The 19391-nt window shown below is 35.5% G+C and overlaps 1 protein-coding gene across 1 annotated transcript; it reads left to right on the top strand.

Moving 5' to 3' along the window:
• The first annotated feature begins 3911 nt into the window (after nt 1–3911).
• On the top strand, nt 3912–17667 carry LOC113236756. Its single transcript, XM_026472924.1, has 3 exons — nt 3912–3967; nt 16498–16600; nt 16783–17667. The coding sequence occupies exons 1-3, from the start codon at nt 3950–3952 to the stop codon at nt 16917–16919; spliced, it is 258 nt and encodes an 85-aa protein (XP_026328709.1). The 5' UTR covers nt 3912–3949; the 3' UTR covers nt 16920–17667.
• The last annotated feature ends 1724 nt before the right edge of the window (nt 17668–19391 follow it).

Below are 19391 nucleotides of genomic sequence, written 5' to 3'. Positions count from 1 at the left end.
GGGGCACTGCCACTGCGCTTATTACCCTGAGACATAAGTTGACAAGTCCCATTTGCCCGTAATTTCACCAGCACCCTTGCCCTTCAAAACCGGAATGCATTAATGCTCACATACTTGGCTTCAAAAACAGGTAATGTGGCAGTAATTGCCTGGACGAACTCTCTCACAAGAAGCTCTACTGCTACTAAATTTACTCTGGGGCACTATCCTGAATACACAGACCAGAATCAATTTAGGAAAGTCTATATCTCAAATTGGTTCTACTACATACAGTGTCTACTGTGGTAACCGTTGGGCCGTTGGGGTATTTCATTATTTGTTAAAGCTATAATTCACCATGCTGGCTCAATGCGGGTTACGGACTTAACATGCTTAGCAACGGTTGTGAATGTTCTTGGCAATGCAGGTTTCATCACTTCACCCCTAACGAGAGGTACAGCCACAAGACGTTGACAAATAAACCCAGTATTTCTTTTATTGAATCTTCTACTTCTTAGCGTGTCGACTCTGACGTTTATATTTGTGAGGACCAGTACTTGGCGACTGACACAGCATTATCAGTGGCGTTCTACAGGACCTCGCGTGGGCAGGTGTAGGGGCACGCAGGACAAGACAAAAGATGTGCCATAGTCTGAGGAGAGACACCTCCAATAAACACGCTGTCCGAGCTATAACCCCGCCTGTACATGCTCTCCTTACTTCGGCTGTTTAGGATCCATAACTTATTTAGAGACAACAAAGTTTGCCAAGGTAGACCTTGCCAGGTACTCCGACAGCGGAATGAGTGACGCCGTGGCGTATCTCTCCTTCCACACTTATTCGGACTTGGTTAGTTCTCTGTCCAGACACTATTATAAAACTAATGTTATTTTGTGAAAACACTCCACTATATTGCTACTTTTACAGTTTCACAGTTTAATGACATACGGCATTTTGCTTTAGTGTAATGCCGCCGATATTAATAGAATCTTTGTCCTGCAGAACCGTGCGGTTACGGCAATTCATAATTTGGACTCAGAGTGTCTCTGAGAGATAATTAAATAAAAAACATTTTACTCTAACGTCCACGTTACACACAGTACACGTTTGAAAATGTTATTTATGTTAAGAAGAATATTATTAATATTTTTATGAAAAATAATTGCAGACATAATACGAGGAATAAAAATAAACCAACTGTTATTGACTGTCGTCTTCACAAAGTTTCAAATTCATTTAACGGTCAATGCATACGATTATTTAATAAGATTTCGATTGATATTCAAAATTTGCCATTTACGGGGTTTAAAACTATTGTGAAATAAAAACTTTGTACTAAAAGTTATACAGCTTCTGCGTACTTGGATGACAAAAATCCGTAGTAGAGACCTCTTGCAATCTCGATCTAAGATGTTTAAATTAAACATTGTAATGATAAATGTATTCAAATGTATATTTATTAAGAACAACCCCAAGAGTTTCTTGCTCATTCTTCTCAGGGGAATCTGCCTAACGAATGAGCAGTACAGTTTTATCAGTATGACGATTTCTAAAGCCTGATGGTGTTTGATCTACCGCCACTCAAGCAGGCCGTGGCTTCGAATCGAGGTTCGCATCTCTGAATTTATGTGCAAAATTTAATTTGAAATTTACCATGAGCTTTTCGGTGAAGGACAACATCGTGATGAAACCTGTGCCGTCGAAAAAGGTTCACAACTTTCGGAAAATGTGTGAAATCCCCATCCCGCATTGGGCCAGAGTGGCGGACTATGGCCTAATCCCTCGCCTGAGAGGAGACCCGTGTTCAGTAATGGGACGTATAAATGGGTTAATGATGAATAGTTCTCCTACTGGGTTACCCAATGTTCTCATATATGAGTAAATTTATTCACGTATTCACTGGGTTCTTTCGTAATAAGAACACTATGTTTTGGACTTTTAAATTTATAAGGAAAATACAAACCAAAATTGCAGCGTTTAAGCATGTAAGATGTTCTTGCTTGCATTATATCTGAGGGCCGCGATATCTCGAAACCACTTCATAAAGATCTTCAACGTATAATCGTCGTCTTCAACATTATACGTCCCAATATAGGACAAGGGTCTCTACTAAAAACAGAGTTTAGATCATAGTCCATCTCCTCGCCAAAGGCAGATTGGGACTTTTTATTCGGTTCACAAAACTTCAGTTTCTGCTCCTTAGTTGTTGTCTGTTTGATGTCATATAAGAACGCTGTGTTTTCTATTCCTATATAACCCAGCAACAGCAGGACAGGAGGACATTAAGATATATATTAAAATCCAAATTGTATTGGATATTGCATATGTTGGGATACCAAATAAATAAATAAGTAAACTCTACGACTTTTTTTTATATTTTACCGAAAATTATTGTTAGCCATTCATATCGTAAATTACCTAGAATAAATTTAAAAACGACCTTGTATCAAAATTTTCGATACTTATAATCAAGTACTTCATTATACGAAAAAATTATGAATTACAACATGGGACATGCATCGGTAAGTTTCTTTCGGAAGTTTAGAATATTTTTTGAAAGTACAGTTTTGCACAAGTTCTTGATTGTTTTTCTAAATATGATTTATTTTGTCGGTTTATTCTGTGTTTATTTTTCAGTAACTCATTTTAATTACCTTAGTAGGTATTACAGCCACAGTTCGCTGTAAATTCATTTGTTTTCGAAACCTTTATTATTTCCTTTAAATATGTATCTAATATTCTAACAAAACACACAACAAAAATTTCATACAAGGCACTTTTTAATCAAGTTCTAAGTTGAGACTAAAAAACCAGAGAATTGGAAACTCTCATAGCATTCAAAGTCAAAGCGAATCATCTTTATTTCATACATAAGCAAATTACATCTGAAACCGCCTTATTCATTAAATTCAAACTTATCTATGAACGACACTCTGGAGCCCGCACGTTTCTGCAGGACAAATTTTCTATTAATACCAGTGGCTTTATTCCAAAGCAAAATGTAGACATTAAACTGTGAAAGTAGTTGAAGTAAACCAAACTGGTGGTTTCGACGTCTGAAAGTTTTCAATTTTTTTAAATCGCATCCTCTGCAGAGCTAAGCCATTTTGACAACTTATAATGTGGACCCCATTGCAATTTAGCATCTAAAGTTATACTTAGAAATACAACTATATCTACAAGGTTCATTTTTTTGTTTCTAACTATAATCTTTGTACCGTCTCTCTAACACTGGGTAGGTAACGCAAATTTCACACAAATTTTTTTTGCACGCAATTTTAGATACAGCATTGTAAGAATAACACATGCAACACAGAAGATACTGTTGATCGAGATTAGTTCTACAAATAAGGAGCGAAAACTTTATACGATTGCGTATGCCGCTTCCTGGACCGGGACCGAAAAGCACAGACACTTGCGATTAGAATACCACATAATTCACAACTTCACACGTTTTATTTTTCATCTTGAAGGTTTTATCACTATGTTTTCTTTGGAGAGAGGTATGGCTTTCACTTGCATTCACATTTGTGAATGTTTAGAACATAGAAACTAAAGGTGCTCGGCGTCACAAGGATTCAAATCGTCGTTGACCTCTCCATTTACAAGCAACCGTTGTAGACAGTCATGTAAATTGTTGAAGCAATTAAAAACATCAAATTATTCTATGAACATAATTCTTTTTAAGCTAACTACCAAGTAATCAACCAGAACAATGGTAACTAATTACCTTTTTTATATATTTATCTTTACAAGACCTTATGTATCAATTCATAATAGATATGATCTTAGATATACTTATTGTACGTAGATTCTGAGTTTAAAGCCACTTGCCAAACTATCTAGGATTTGAATTGGCAAGGACTAGTTAAGATGGATAACACGTAAAGTCTCGATACGCGTATAAATAGTGAAGGGAGTCGCGCGCGGCTCACTTGAGTTCGGACTTGGGTGCGATACTGGACCGACAATGCTTACTTCAAAACAGGTAAGCTGTGTTTTGTTGTTTAATTTAAAAAGTGAACTAAACACATAATGACGTTCTTTGGGTGTCTGACAGGGTGCTGTACTGTGGCCTAAAATTCGCTCCCTGTAGGACTCTTTTGACCCATAGTGATGCGCACTGATTAGAGCTTAAAACAATTAAATTACAGTGACTTTATGAAAATTCACAGCGGTAATACAGTGCTTAAGTGTACATTTTTCTAGTAAAATTTTGCAATTTACCTCAAATGTTCTGGTCAATTTTTTCATTCAAAATATAGAGTCATAATTAGTTTGTGTTACTGGTGTGTGAATATAATGTATTAAAATCATGAGTTAACTTTATAATGTTCAAAATGTATCAAGCTAATAAAATCTGTGGACATCAATTTTATAGTAAATGTTAATAAGACGCGTTAATGTTAAATGTTATTTGTTATGCTGGTTGTGGAGAGCTTGACGCGCTGGTGATGATGGCAAAGAAAACACTCCGATTGAAACCATTAAATTTTAATGTTAATATTATGAATTACAAGAGCACACATTACGCCGTTAATCGTACCAAAAAAGAAGGAGGCTAAGCGCCTTGACAATGTTGCCATGATACAAAATTACATTAATGTTGCTGCTGCCAACAATGCAAGGCTTGCAAAGTTGTTGTTTGTCGCTAGTGCTTCCATCGAAATCTGAGCTAGCGAAGTAGAAAGGGTTTCAAGTCACGATACTCAAAATAACTTTTCACCTCACTACAGCGAGGAAAATGGTAGATAAAAGGAAAACAGTTGAAGTGCAACAAGTCAGTTTTAATAAACAAAATTAGTTATCGTTGATAACGGATTTATATTACATAAATAATGTACGGCAAATAGCGTAGTTGAACGTGTCATTATGCTTTTTAATCGAAAGAACAAGTTAGGTGCACCGTAGTCCTCCGTCAAGTTCGAATTTCAAAAACCACTCTAGTGTGGAAAAAACGCCTTTGCACGTTTGCGCTACGGCACATATTTGAATGAGAAGGAAGCCTTTTCGAGCGAGCGAGGTAAAAAAATATTATTTTGCGACCGTTTTTTATGGAGCGAGTTTCCAAAAATCCACACGTTTCTCAAGAACTGTAAAGATGTTGTCATGCGTATCATTGCGGGATGGGAGTCACTACACTTATCGTCACGAATTTGTATTTCTGTCTTTTTCGCTCTTTTTGCACGAACTTAAGGATTCTTTTTGATCGTCTCAAGGCGATACCGTGTGAATAAATGTGGTGGTTCCATACTTATGTAATCTATCTGTATAATTTGTTTAAATGCATACTTATTTCATGACAGAGATCAATCAACAATGAAACTAACAAAAAAAAACACATCTCGTACTCTTACAAATTTTATATATTACTTAAATACTTCACGTTTACTTTTATTAATGGTTAATATCATGTACAATTCTCTCGCTAAACTCCTTTTTAACCAACTTCAATAAAAGACGAGGTGCTCAAACGGACTGTATTTTTTTTTTGACTGTATCTTACCCGATTACTGCGACATTTGTGAACCGATTTTAATGATTATTTTTTGTTAGAAAGGGAGCACTTCCCAATCTGGGCACCATTTAAATTCGAAGAAAATATTCCACCTCTAAGGATGGCAAAGTAGGGGACGAATCCGGTTTCATGCACTGTTCGGTAATCCTGACTCTCCCATGTATCTATATACTCGAAGTTTGTAAATTTGTACGAAACCATCAAGACTTATATAAAAACCGTAAAGCCATCCCCACTAAATATACATTACGAAATATAAACAGATTAGTACTACCATATTCAAGATTAAATATGCATTTATCTAGTCCATACACCATGTCAATAAAAATATATAACAATCTTCCGGAAATTATAAAAAATGAACAAAATAACAAGATTTTCTTTAAAAACTTAAAGAATTTTCTCATAAAGAAAAGCTATTATAATGTAAAAGAGTTTTTAGAAGATAAATTTGGTATCTGAATTTAGTAACTAGTCGATAATAAATATAATAATATAAAGCTGTTGGCGTTGGTATATATCAAATTATATAGTAGTAAGTGTAACAATTATGAGACTAGTCCTCTCTTCTACTATTTGCTGTGCCCTGTTCAGGCTCCATAATTTGATCTCAATATATGTAAAACATCTGTAATGTACATCATGGAATGCAAATAAATAAATAAATAAATAAATAAATAAATAGATTTCCATACAACTTGGCAAATAGATGTAATTCCGCGAACTTGTGAAGTCAGGTTTTTTTAAAAAAAAAAGTTATTTATTAGTAATGGTCTTTTACACCTGTAACAAGGATAAATTGGTTACTTGCGAGACGGCCTAGCCTAGCGAAGGAATGATTAGATATCTGTACACCATTTACGCCACGGTCAGTTCTTGGTTTTTTGTATATAAATTTAAAATGAACAGTGCACAATCTTGTTGTGAATTAAATTGTTTTGTATTTGTATATTGTACGGTGCATAACATTAAAAACCGGATTCGTTAGTAATATATATACATATACAAATTAGCAAGGTAATTTTTATCCAGTCAAGTTCAAGTTCATCGGTCACTGCAAGCAACTTTGAATACGTTCCACAGCAGGACACTCCTGAGGTCTTAGTAAACCACGCTGATGAAATCTATATAGTTGAGAGACTGGAGACATGCTGGTTTCATCGCAATCTTCTTCGCAAGCTATCATCATAACCATCATCAACCCATTGTACGACCCACTGCTGAGCACGGATCTTCTCTAAAATATAGAGGGAATAAGCCATGATCCGCCATGCTGGCCCGATACGGGTTTTGTAAATTGATGCGCTTTCCAGGTTCACAACCCCTGCCATTACAATATTGTTCTAACTCAATATATGTGGAATTCAAGGTTATAATATTAGTGAACGTAATTTATGTAAATTTATTTTCATAAATATTAATATTGACTTAACTCAAAATGAGACAAACTTTTTGAGACCTGGTTCTGGACAAAACAGTCCTTACTCAAAATTATGGAATGATTTTTTCCCTTTTATTTTTAAATATATTTGGCAAGTAAGAAATTTTAATTTTTAGTTATTGAATGTCACGATTTAGACCATTATGATATTCAACTAACCAACGTCTTTCAGCACGGTTTCTTCTGACACGGTTTGCTGGAAGACGTTGGTTCTAATCCAGCCGAATCGAAAGATTTTTTCCAAGAGTGATCTTTGTATTAATAATTATAACAAAGTAGGAATTGTTTAGATGTCTGTGATAAACTGTAATCTAGACATATCTTTCAAAGGAAGTTAGTAATACGTTTTTAATTGATTCTGAAAAAATAAACATTTTGACTTCATACACTATTGTATTAATAGTGAAATATATTGAATACGTATACAGATTCATTATGAGGATATACAAGTCAATACCACGAACGCCCGTTTGTTTCAAATAAGGTCATAGATATTATCATACAACCTGTTTAGGACCTACCGTCTTATGATCTTTTTGTTCCATAAAAGTCGCCCAAGGTACCTAGTCTTCATTTAACTAAATGGCAGTTGTATTGAGATCATATCGTGCGTACGCGCACTCTTAGCAACCTTGTCAAGTTGTAGCTTAGACATACTTGCATTAATGTTTAGGTTAGTAGTGCCGACGGTGATGACGTAATGTCAATGTACACGTCGTGGGCGTGCAGTTGACATTTCTGGTAGCTTTGTTGCTGTAATAAAGCTATTGATGATGCCTCAAGTGGGCGGGTCAAATGTTTAGTTGCTTTGAATACGAACGTAATACATATTTCATAAAATACGAACACTTTCACGGACGACTGTACTCAATTTTGTGATTTTGCTTAAAAAAAAGAAAGGAGGTGTATAGCCTCACAATAACAATAACTAAATAATAAAAATAAAATACATTTATTGCAGACAATTTACAGGCCATTTTGATGGAAACTTACAAATTAATTTTATTCTATTGTTAGTACAAAAATAAAAGATAAAAATAAAATAATATTAATTGAATTAAGGTTCATATGCTACATGATACTTGGTAACCTCGCCGAGGTTCCAGGACGCGCGACGAGAAGTTCGATGAAGCTGGCCAGCAGATCAGAGTCCAACCTATCCCCTAGCACTTTGAGAACTCCGTTTGAGCTGTCTCGCACTATGAGCATGCAAGATGCCACCCATTCTGACTAAGTCTATTACAATAAACTTATAAAATATGATTGGTGGAACACAAAAAAGAGGTGGTTTACAATTAATTCTGGTACTGGCAAGTGCACATTAGACTTGACACTTTGTACTTTGGACCGTTCTTGTTGTAAGCGGTATAGAGATGGATTTAAATCTTAAGTGTCAAGCTTGATGTACATTAATACATTTGTTACATCATCCAGTATAGCTCCAGTGTTTATAAACAACAGAAAGCAGTCATTTTCAAACCCAACAAAGATCAAAAACAGTAAAAGAAAATTTACCAGACAGGATAAAGCGCACTAATATTAAAAACAAATTGATAAAAGCAAGGCGGGTAACATAACTGTAACGTTTTGACAAAAAAAAAACAATCTCAAAAGTTTTTTTTGTGATACTAAGTCGTACGCCTGGTGGTAAGCGACACGCCTGTCCATAGCAGTTGCACTGTCATTCAGATCAATATATGACAGAGATCTGACACTGCCACTGCGCCCGTCATTCTGAGACATAAGTAGACAAGTCTCATGTGCGTGTAATTTTACCAGCACCCTTACCCTTCAAAACCGGAACGCAGTAATGCTCACAGTACTGCTTGACGGCAGAAATAGGTACATCTCTGATCGATCGATCTCTGATCTGACGATCAATTTTACAAAAAGCTCTACGCTTCTTGTATGTGGAATTACATCTATTTGCCAAGTTTTATTGAATGTGGTTAACGGAAAGTGGATGAGATTCAATAAGCCGGACACATCCCCTGATTTACTACCCTTGGAGCTGAAATATTTTCTTCAAATTTGAATGGAACCACTGCTAAGGTATTCCTAACCCTATTCAAATCATCAAAATCGGGTCACAAATATCGGAATATGTAACATACACACAAAAAAATGCAGCCGAATTGAGAATCTTGTCCTTTTTTAAAGTCGGTTAGTAATAAGAATGGAAATCGAGAAACGTTGGAAGTTACTCGATCTGGCCTACGAGACATATGAGATGTGTTACTGACACTGCAATAATCCCAATTGTTTTGTTCGCGAACGCGTTAATTCTAGCCAACCTAACAACTAGAGGCAGTTGTAAACTGTGGGGTGACGTTTGCAGCACAAATTGCAGAAAGCGGTGCTGCTCGGTCGGTTCTTGAACTTGAGTCCCTGACCCCGGTCAACTATGCCATTGCCGAGGAATAGAGCCTCTTATTTTAATGTAGAAATAATGATATAATTACACCAATTAAATATAATAAACAAATTAAATATAACTGCATCCGTGGCCGAACGTTTGCCATGTTGATCTGCCACGCAGTGGTCCCAGACTCGATTCCCAGCCTGGGAGAAAAATTTGAATAGCCTTTATTTATTTATGTCGTCAGTTTGGGTATAATTTGTGCTTGTTTATACGTATGTGTCCATGGCAGCCGTAACATAGGGTTTTGTGCGTTATAATGATCTTGTCTCAAATTAAAAAGATCTGGTATCAGAGTAACAACACTAGAAGATTCCACCCAGAACATTTTCAAAAGTACGTTCCTACGTACATACGTTCCTAAATAGGTCCTGCCGCGAATCGATATCGAGACCTCGTAGTTCGAAACCCAGGGCTATTGAGATAGTCAAAATAAAATTTTATTAAATAAATAAATGTGGAACAAATTAGATCTTAACTATCGTTTTGTCATAAATATTTGAGTTCTTTAAGATATGCCCTCTATAAGATAAGCCTTCATTTGGTCATGGTGTGTTCGCGTTGATGGGGCGTAAGATGTGTGACGGGATCGTACCAAGCAAATGGACGGAAGGCTATTGTATATTATTATAGTATTAGAGTTCGTTATTTTTTTCAATAATATGTATATTTTCCTTCAGAATACACTTACGTTTAAATCAAAATGCGAGTGTGGGACCTTCACACGATTTTGGAGAGTATTGTAAAGAGCGTTGGCAACCCTGTGTGAGAACTGTTGCTTTACAACCGAGTGGGCGACGGTTCAAATCCTTGTAGAACCATGTACCTATCCCTTTAATTTCTATGTTACTAGCACCATAGAGGTGAAGGAAAATATCATAATGAAACCTGCTTATAGAAGACTGTTCACAACTCTCCTTAGAAAAGGCTCGTATCAACTAATGTAACACTAACTGCACACTTTAACAAAATGGAAGAAACAAAAATGGCCGCTGGTAATTGTCAATTCCATTGTTGCTACGACATAAATAGCATAAATTAAACATGGTTTTAAATTCGGTATTAAACAGGTTTGATGCTAAAACTTGTACGTAAATAAACTTACTTTGTTAGACATTTGGACTCAACCTCGACTGGGATATTTCTCCTGCCTATGTTATTAAAATAGTTATATATTGCAGTAATATCGATGTTATCGATATAAAACCCACTACTTATAGATGACAATCTACAAAATTATACCTCTACTGCAAACGCCACATTCCCCTGTCGAGTAGGGGAACTAAATTACACACTAGAAATAAAAATATAACAGACAGCTAATAATTTTAGCTTTTGGAGAATTTTTAGTAACAATAGAGCTCCTTGTGAGTTCTGCCGCCTAGCAGTAAAGGTCCTGGTGAAATTACAGGCACATGGGAGTTCTCAACTTTGTCTCAGGGTGACGGTTGCAGTAATAGTGTTCATCAAATCTTTGCAATATAAAGCTCTGAGTGGCACTGCAACTGTTATGGACAGGCGTGTAGCTTACCATCAGGCGCATGACTTGTACATCCCGCAAAAAAATCCGCTAGTCAAATACCTATCGATTACTTCTGTTGGTTTTCTTTAGCTAAACAACTATCAGCTATTTTTCTTTTTAATTCTTTTACACACTTGCTTGAGTACAATTTTGCAATATAAAAATTAAATTAAACTTTGACCTCAATTAACTCAGGTTAGAGCTTGAAATTCAAAATTTGAGCTTCGTTGCCATTTCTTTAATTGTATTTTTATGCTAATTGCAAATTTCAAGCAAGTCGGTTGAGAACGGCCGAGTAAACGCGTTCGGAAATTACGCAACTTGAATGAATGCCAAGATAAGATCCAAATCCGTTGCACTTGCATTTTTAACAGAGTAGGAGCAAATGAAATTACAGTACAATGTTAGCGCTGCTAGCGAACCAACCTGTTCAGCGCGTCTATGATTACAAGGTCCTCCGAGCATAGGGTTGTCACATTGTTATTTAAGTTGTACCTACAGGTTCTAAAAAAAATAAGGTGTTCCTCACAGTACTCTCATGCTATATTGAGGTCTTTATCAAATGCAGCAGGTTGATATTTTTATACCAGGATCGCGGATTGGTATCTCGATCATGGGAGTATTATGAATGAAATACTGAATAATTCTGAATTTGAGACAATCTCATTCATTCAATCTAAAACACAACAATAAATACATCTTTAGTTCGAATCGTGTCAGATTGAAGGAATTTTTAGTAGTGAATTAGTTCGTCCAGGAAAGTACTGCCAACTTACCTATTTTTGTCGCCAAGCGGTAATGTGAGCATTACTGCGTTTCGGTTTTAAAGGGTGCTGGTGAAATCACATTCACATGGGACTTGTCAACTTATGTCTTAGGATGACCGGCGCAGAGGCGTTGCCCCTCAAATCGTCGTGATTTGGAGCTCTGAGTAGCAGTGCAACTGTTATGGACAGGCCTGTCGCTTACCATCAGGCCCACGATTATTCGTCCTATCAATTGGTATCATAAAAAAAGAAAAAATGCGAAAGAGTGAAATAGATGTTGCACATTTCCCTTCTGCTCGGATCGTTAACTCATTGATAAGTGTGCTGATGGCCTAATATTAATCCTTCAATAAGTTAGGAAATAAATAAGTAAATAAACAGCAATAAAGTCAATCGATAATGATTGAGGAAAAGCAATTTATTACCTTCTACCAATATCGAAAAACATCTTAAAAACAAAACTTTTAAACTTTAATACAACTATTCACTCAAGGTTTTCCTGTTTATTTTACGTATCCCAGGTACGATTTCAAGCATTTTTAATATTTAAATTTGATCACCGTAAATTGTCACGTTTTGCAAGTACGTAATAAAAGATATCTGTACAAAATTCAGAACTTAACAATAATGTCGAACCAAAACGGTTAAAAGGGCAACAGGTAAAAAATAATGTGGTATTGCGTACTGTTTATTATCTTTGCTTAACTTTCAATACGATTTTGCACCCTTAGCGTAATAAGGCCACATCTGCAAAAGGACAACTCTTGAGGGGAGAAGATTCAAGATTTTACGAATAAAATTAGAGTTTAAAATTTCACGTACATGTAATTTTTTTCATGTAACTACATTATTTTTATGACTATTATGAGATAAAACCACATCTGACGAATGGTCAGTGCTTTATTATAATAAGGATACAATTTCAGCCTTGGTCGCATAATTAAGAGAATGGTGCCTCTCAAATATCAAAGTCCAATAATCTTTATTTCATAGGTAAGCATATTACACTTGAAATTGTCATATTGATTAAACTCTATTGCTCATTAGTAAGCCAGATTCCTCTGAGAAGAATGAGCAAGAGACTCTTTGTAAATATACTTTTATCATTTATAATATTTATTTCAAACATCGAGAATACCTGCAAGAGCTAAACGAATCACTACCACGGATTTTCGTCGTCCAAGTAGGCAGAAGCTGTAACCTTTAGAATAAAGTTCTTGTGTCACTATAGTTTTAAACTTTACCCGGAATCTTATAGAATCGTAGGTATACATTGCCCTTTAAATTAATTTGAAACTTTGTGAAGACAAGTTTACTGTCAAGAATAGCAAGTTTATTTTTGTTCCTCGCGTTAATGTTATGTCTGCCACTATTTTTCACAAAAAAAATTAATATTGTTCTTAACATGAATAACGTTTTCATAAAATGTACTGTGACGCTAGTATAAGAATGGTAATCTCTTTAAACTTGTCTCTCAAAGACACTTTGGGGCCCAACTCTTCATTTAATTCCATTAAACCAAGCGCTGTTTTGTAAAGCGGCTATCCGTAATGTAATACGGCCTCTCTGGTGTTCGACCGGATTGCAATTCGCCTAAAAAAGTACGCCACATTGTAATAGCACGTTTACAAAGCGGCTAAGAAATATGCCGCCGGAATACAATAATACGCTGCTTTGAAATGCTTAGTTCGAAATATAGCCGCCAGTAGCGCTGCAGTATCATAACAAAAATGGCGTCACGAACAGCAACTGTCTCAACATGGTGGAAACAATATTAGTTTGGAGTGGAAAAAGTAAAAATATGCGTAAATATAGTGAATAGTTCACCATTATTGTAGGTAACAAATTATTTCTCTTTTCATAATTATTCTTTCTAAAAAAACTCATAATACGTTGACGGTTTGAGCTTCATCTTGAGCCTTATTACGAAACTGTGTAATGTACCTAACTATAACTTTGAGATCTTCAAATCTTATACGCAATACAATGCATATACTTTTTGTGCACAACTTTGTGCCTAAGTTTCGTTTATTAAATTTCATATCTCTAAATTATGTGCGCATAATGTAATATGAAGCATCCGCATACCAAAATGTATAAACACAACAATTGCAATAAGTCGAGGTTGAACGGTCATGGGCGTTATAAACTGTTTGCAATTTTTGTCTATCGTGTATACGTACTGTTATTAATTATCTCGTACGTACGTACTTGGCTTGTCAGTATCTTATTACGTAATGAATATTAATTTTCACGACCTCCGTGGTCGAGTGGCTTGCATACCGGTTTTCATGGTTTAGATATGTCTGAGGTCCCGGGTTCGATCCCCGGTAGGGTCAATGCAGAAAACTTTTCTATATTGTCTCGGGTCTGAATGTTTGTGCTACTATTGTTGATTCCAATTTCCATATTTCCAATTTTTCTGAAAATAATATGGCGCCACCGTCTATGCGGAAAAGGCACGAAACTAAAAGCAAGGGTACCTGGTTGTTTGCGTTTGTTCACTTGAAGTAAATAAAAAAATGAGGTACTTTTTACCCCCTAGGGATTAAAGGATGCACTTTACTGGTTGATAATGGCGTACTTTTAGAGCATGAGAAGAGAAAAGGAGATTTCAAGTCCACTATATTTCTTTTTGTGATTGCTACGCTAAAAGCGTAAAAGCTCCAACATTTGTGAACCGATTTTGACTATTCTTTTTTTTGTTGGGAAGGGGATCCCAGAAGTGGTCCCATACAAATTTTAAGAAAATATTCCAACCTTAAGGGTGGCAAATCAGGGGATGGATTTCACCCTTTAATAAAACTTGGCAAACAGATGTAGTGCACAAACTTTTGAGGTCACTTTTTTCATAAAAAAAGGTAAAGTTATATTCTCTGACCAAAATATAATGATGAATGAACGAAAACGAAAGAATTATTTTGTTCCAAAAAACATAAAATAACTAAATTACCAGTAGCTGTGTGTGTGTGTGTTTGGGATGGATGAGACACTATAGATGCGCAGATTTAGACGAAATACAAAAACCAGGGAGCTAATTTTTTTTTGATAATATTTTACCTCTTATGTACAGTAAATGGTACTTTTATAAAATAGTATGCTAAACTAGGTATAACATACTATTGATTTAATAACATCACATGGGCGTACGCTCATGGATTTAATAATACTGTCATATAAGGAAAGTCGTCTTCGTAATCGACTTTATTACATCGTTTAACTGCATGCCTGCTCCTATTCTTGTGTAGGCCAGTGGGTGCTTGACCTTAGGTAATGAGTTGCATAACTATACATGAACCAGTCATGTGATCCCAATGCTCTATGTCATGAGCGCGAGCAATAATCCTTGTATCAATTCTTATTGCATGTAATTTTTTAAATTACGCGATTATTTGGCTTATTCTGTAAACAAATTGTTGGTATTTATTCTGGTACTACTTGGGATTTAGCCTTGTTAAAAGTACAAATTAGGTAAATAATGTATTTAATTGAATTGTAATTTATTACACCGTACGATAATAAATTGGGTACAAATTGAAGGATTCGATTGTAAATTAATTCCAAATTAAAACAGAGCTGACTACTCATTAATATTATGTAGAAGTATGATTCATTACCTCGTTGATGCATTTGTTTGCAATGTGAGCGCTGGACGAGGAGGTTCCAGGTTGGGTTACAGGTAGGAACATTATGGGCAAAACATTTCAAAGTATGGACGTTTTCTTAGTATGGACATACCCAATACTATACTTAGAAGCAGTAGAGCTCCTTGTGAAGAAGTTCGTCAAGGGAAGTACTGCCACCTTATCTATTTCTGTTGCCAAGCAGTAATGTGAGCATTACTGCGTTTCGGTTTAGAAACGTAAGGGAGCTGGTGAAATTGCAGCCACATGGGATTTGTCAACTTATGTCTCAGGGTGTCGGGCAGTGGCGAATGCCCCTCAGATCTTTGTAATTTAAAGCTCTGAATGCCACTGCAACTGTTATCGACAGAAGCTTACCACCAATCGCATGACTTAAAAACTCATTTTGTCATCAAAGCGTATAAAGCTTCATTTTTTACTGTTAATTTTCTAAATATCCCAAAATATAGGTTGTGTCTTGTTTATTTTTAAAATTATTTAAATATAAAGGCACTCGGCCACTGTCAGACTTGTTTTCCATTTTTTCTCGTTACAACACAATATTATTTTTTGAGACAATAATTTGTATGTACTGTAATGTAATGTACTGAAATTTCAATAAATAATACGCATTTTCAAATCGATCACTGTCGGACTAGTGTTTACTGCCTAATTTCCGTGGCAGTTTTTATTTAAGTACCTATTCGATTTTTTTATTGTGCAAAATTATTTAATATTCGAGTGTTGTATCGTGAAATATTATTTATAATTACACGATAATGTACTTGCCACGGAAATTAGGTATTGAACACTAGTCCGAGAATGACCGAAATATATTTAGTTCCGCGAAGTACCGGGATTTGTAGAAGGAAATATCCACATTATTGTTTAGTTCAGCTAAATTAACTCCCTCAATTTCGATCTCTGCTAATTAGATATGGATTTATGTTGTCCAAAAAAATTAATTATTATTATTTTGGATATCTATTCTAGGCTTTCACCTCTCCTATAGCCTAATTTTAATGGGAGAGGCGGTATTCCCCGGCAATGGCGTAATTGATATTAACATTTTAAATTAATGGGATAATTATGCTGATATGTAATGCTCGGTTTGTGAATGTAGACAACTTTTGTATATTACTAATATACTAAAATGTCGAGTTTTTGGAGACAGCTTTCTTATATATAAAATATTATATAATAACAATATTTTCTTTATGTATTGCAGATAGCGTTCTTACTCTGTGTGTTATGGAGTCTATTAGCTGCAGTAGTATCTCGACCAGATGGCGGAGAGACGCATCCGTTGCCAGGCCCAGGCTTATCCTACGGTAATTAAAATTACCTATAAATTTCATAGACAGTCTATGTTGTTCTGACAGTTTCTTTTCTTCTATTAACTTTCTCTAGATTATGCATATAGATGAATTGTCTAACATGGCTAAGTACATATATGACTTGCAATTTGATATATGTTAATTTAAATAACATACAAATTCAATCAATATTCCAGGTGGAATTCCTTACGGCAGCGTAAGCGGGAACGTAGCAGAATACTTCAGACGCCCAGGGCCATCTATCGTGCGACGAGTGAACTTCGCTCCTAACGACATTGACTACACGCCAATAGAACAGTGGCTGCGCAGATAAACAACCTAGTTCGTAGTTTAATTTATTGCCGAGAGGTGGCGTTGTAATTAATTGTTATTTTATTTGTAAGTTTTGAATGTGATCATCAAGCTACTTTGGAACGTTTCTATTACTAGACACGTCGAGTTGAATTTAAATCTTAAATGTCAAACTTTATGGGCCTAGCACCTTATTTACAATACAAATAAAAGTGTTAATTTAACGTCTCAGAGAAAACCTACGAATATAACAGAGACCGAAGCGACATCTTTAATGATTTCCTAAATACTTATATTTCTTGTAGTAAATACTATTTCTTGTAGTAAACTTTTCCTAATTCATCGTGTTTTGTTTACCTTAGGTACTGGCGCTTCTATTGTAGTAGATTTCAACAATTTCATCTAACAAATGTCAAATACAAATCACATATATCTGTCCTCAAATCAAACGGCTAATCACACAATTAACATCGAATAAACGGCAGAAAAACCACATCATTCCAAAGAAATAAATTGCAAGAGACTTGTCTCTACATTGTTAGTTTCTTTCCCATAAAGTACGTACCTAACTATTGTCTGGAAATTACTTTTAATACCAGGTAAAGACACTAGATGTACCGTTAAAGAAAAACGGAAAACATTTTAAGGCAATTAACAGGTTCTTAAAAACATAACCTGGAGGACCTTGACGGCGTGTTGGGATAAGGCCTACTATAGAGAAACTATTTTCGACGTTAGGGTATAATGTATTTTCACCTCACTAACCTAACTTTTTCTTTCGATGATAAATTTATTAAAACTGATTTGTTATAGTTAAACTGTTTTTCTTTCATCTACCATTTTCCTTGCTGCATTGAGGTGAAAAAGCAAAAAAGGCAAAGTTGTTTAGCGTCTCGTGCCTTGAAACCCTCGCTGTGCTCACGATTCTACCTTTCTACTCTTACAATCTTTTGCTTGCTCAGGTTTGAATACAAGGACTCGCGTCAAACAACATCTTTGGAGCCTTGCACTAACAAATAACTATTTCTGCATGTAGACGACTAGAAACAGAGTGATTTGAATTAATTGTGTAACGACATGAATTCATTTCTGTCCACATTCGCTCAACGCATTTGTGCCTCTGTCAACATACATCCATCCTTTCTATATCGAGAATTCTCTTTTCTATCCTGTAGGGCTAGCACGATAGGTCACGACTTGCACGAGAGTGACATAGAAGAGCGAGATATTGATAATATTATCTACACGGGAGTATAGCAGTAACTCGCGCTTTATGTCGCTTTCTCACAATTCGCGCCTTGTCGTGCTAACCCTACTGTTCAATATAATCACCTGTCACAATAGTAATTAGCTCCAAATATATCCAAAGTTATAAATTTAGAAATACGTAGAAAAACGAACTTTACAAGGAAAGTAATTAAGTTAAGAATTGGTCAATAAGCAGAAAAAAATATCTAAAATGTGGTTAGAAAGTATTTTTACAAGATACAAACGACCACATTCAATCAATATTTTTATGAAATAATAATTATTTGTATCCGACCAGATCGAAGGAATTTTTTCTGAGTGCTTTTTCTGAGTGTTCTATCTTTGTATTAATAATTGTAATTATTTGTAATTTTAATCAATTAATAAAATCTGAAAAAGGTCATATTTATAATTTGTTACGCTAACACCAAACTCTACGTGACGTCGTACGTGTAGGTAAGTAAAGAAATGTCACTGTATTTACTATTAAAAAATTTCGGATCGTGGACAGGTTAGTCCATGAATAATTGATGTCATAATAAAGAATTGACGCGTTCAGGTTAACATGTAGTACTTCTTCGATTTTGATGGTTCTTTCTTTTCGACTTCTTAGGGTTTCGCGAATGTTACACATAGGAAATGAAACTATTTTTCCGGATTTAAATCGCGTATACATGTTTTTTCAAACAAATCAACGTTCCGGGCCCTTTACAGTTCTCATGACACGGTTGGCTGAGGTGGTACAGTCTTCAACCACTTATGTCTAATATTAATGCAAACCACCCCATTTTTTGACTATACTTACAAAAGTTATTAGTTATATAACTTATTTTTAATTTTATAACACAACTTCAACAAATAGGGGTTTTATTAATATTACCAAGTGATGGGACGAACAAGTCGTACCTGGTGGACTAACGAACGACACGCCTGTCCATGACAGTTGCAGCACCATTCAGAGTTTAAATAGCAAAGATCTGAGGGGCACTGCCACTGCGCCCGACACCCTGAGACATACGTTGACAAGTCCCATGTGCCTGTAATTTCACCAGCACCCTTACCCTTCACAACCGGAACACAGTAATGCTGACATTACTGCTTGGCGGCTGAAATAGGTAAGGTGGCAGTACTTCCCTGGACAAATTCTTTTACAAGAAGCTCTACTGCTGCTAATCAATCAAATATTGTATTAGGGTTTTAAAAGTCTATATTTAATTATAGCAATATTTTTCCTGGCTGTGTACTT

This window comes from Hyposmocoma kahamanoa, unplaced genomic scaffold, assembly GCF_003589595.1.
Source record: "Hyposmocoma kahamanoa isolate Upper Pololo Valley unplaced genomic scaffold, ASM358959v1 92, whole genome shotgun sequence".
Classification (NCBI taxonomy): domain Eukaryota; kingdom Metazoa; phylum Arthropoda; class Insecta; order Lepidoptera; family Cosmopterigidae; genus Hyposmocoma; species Hyposmocoma kahamanoa.
This window is presented reverse-complemented; position numbering and strand designations above follow the sequence as displayed.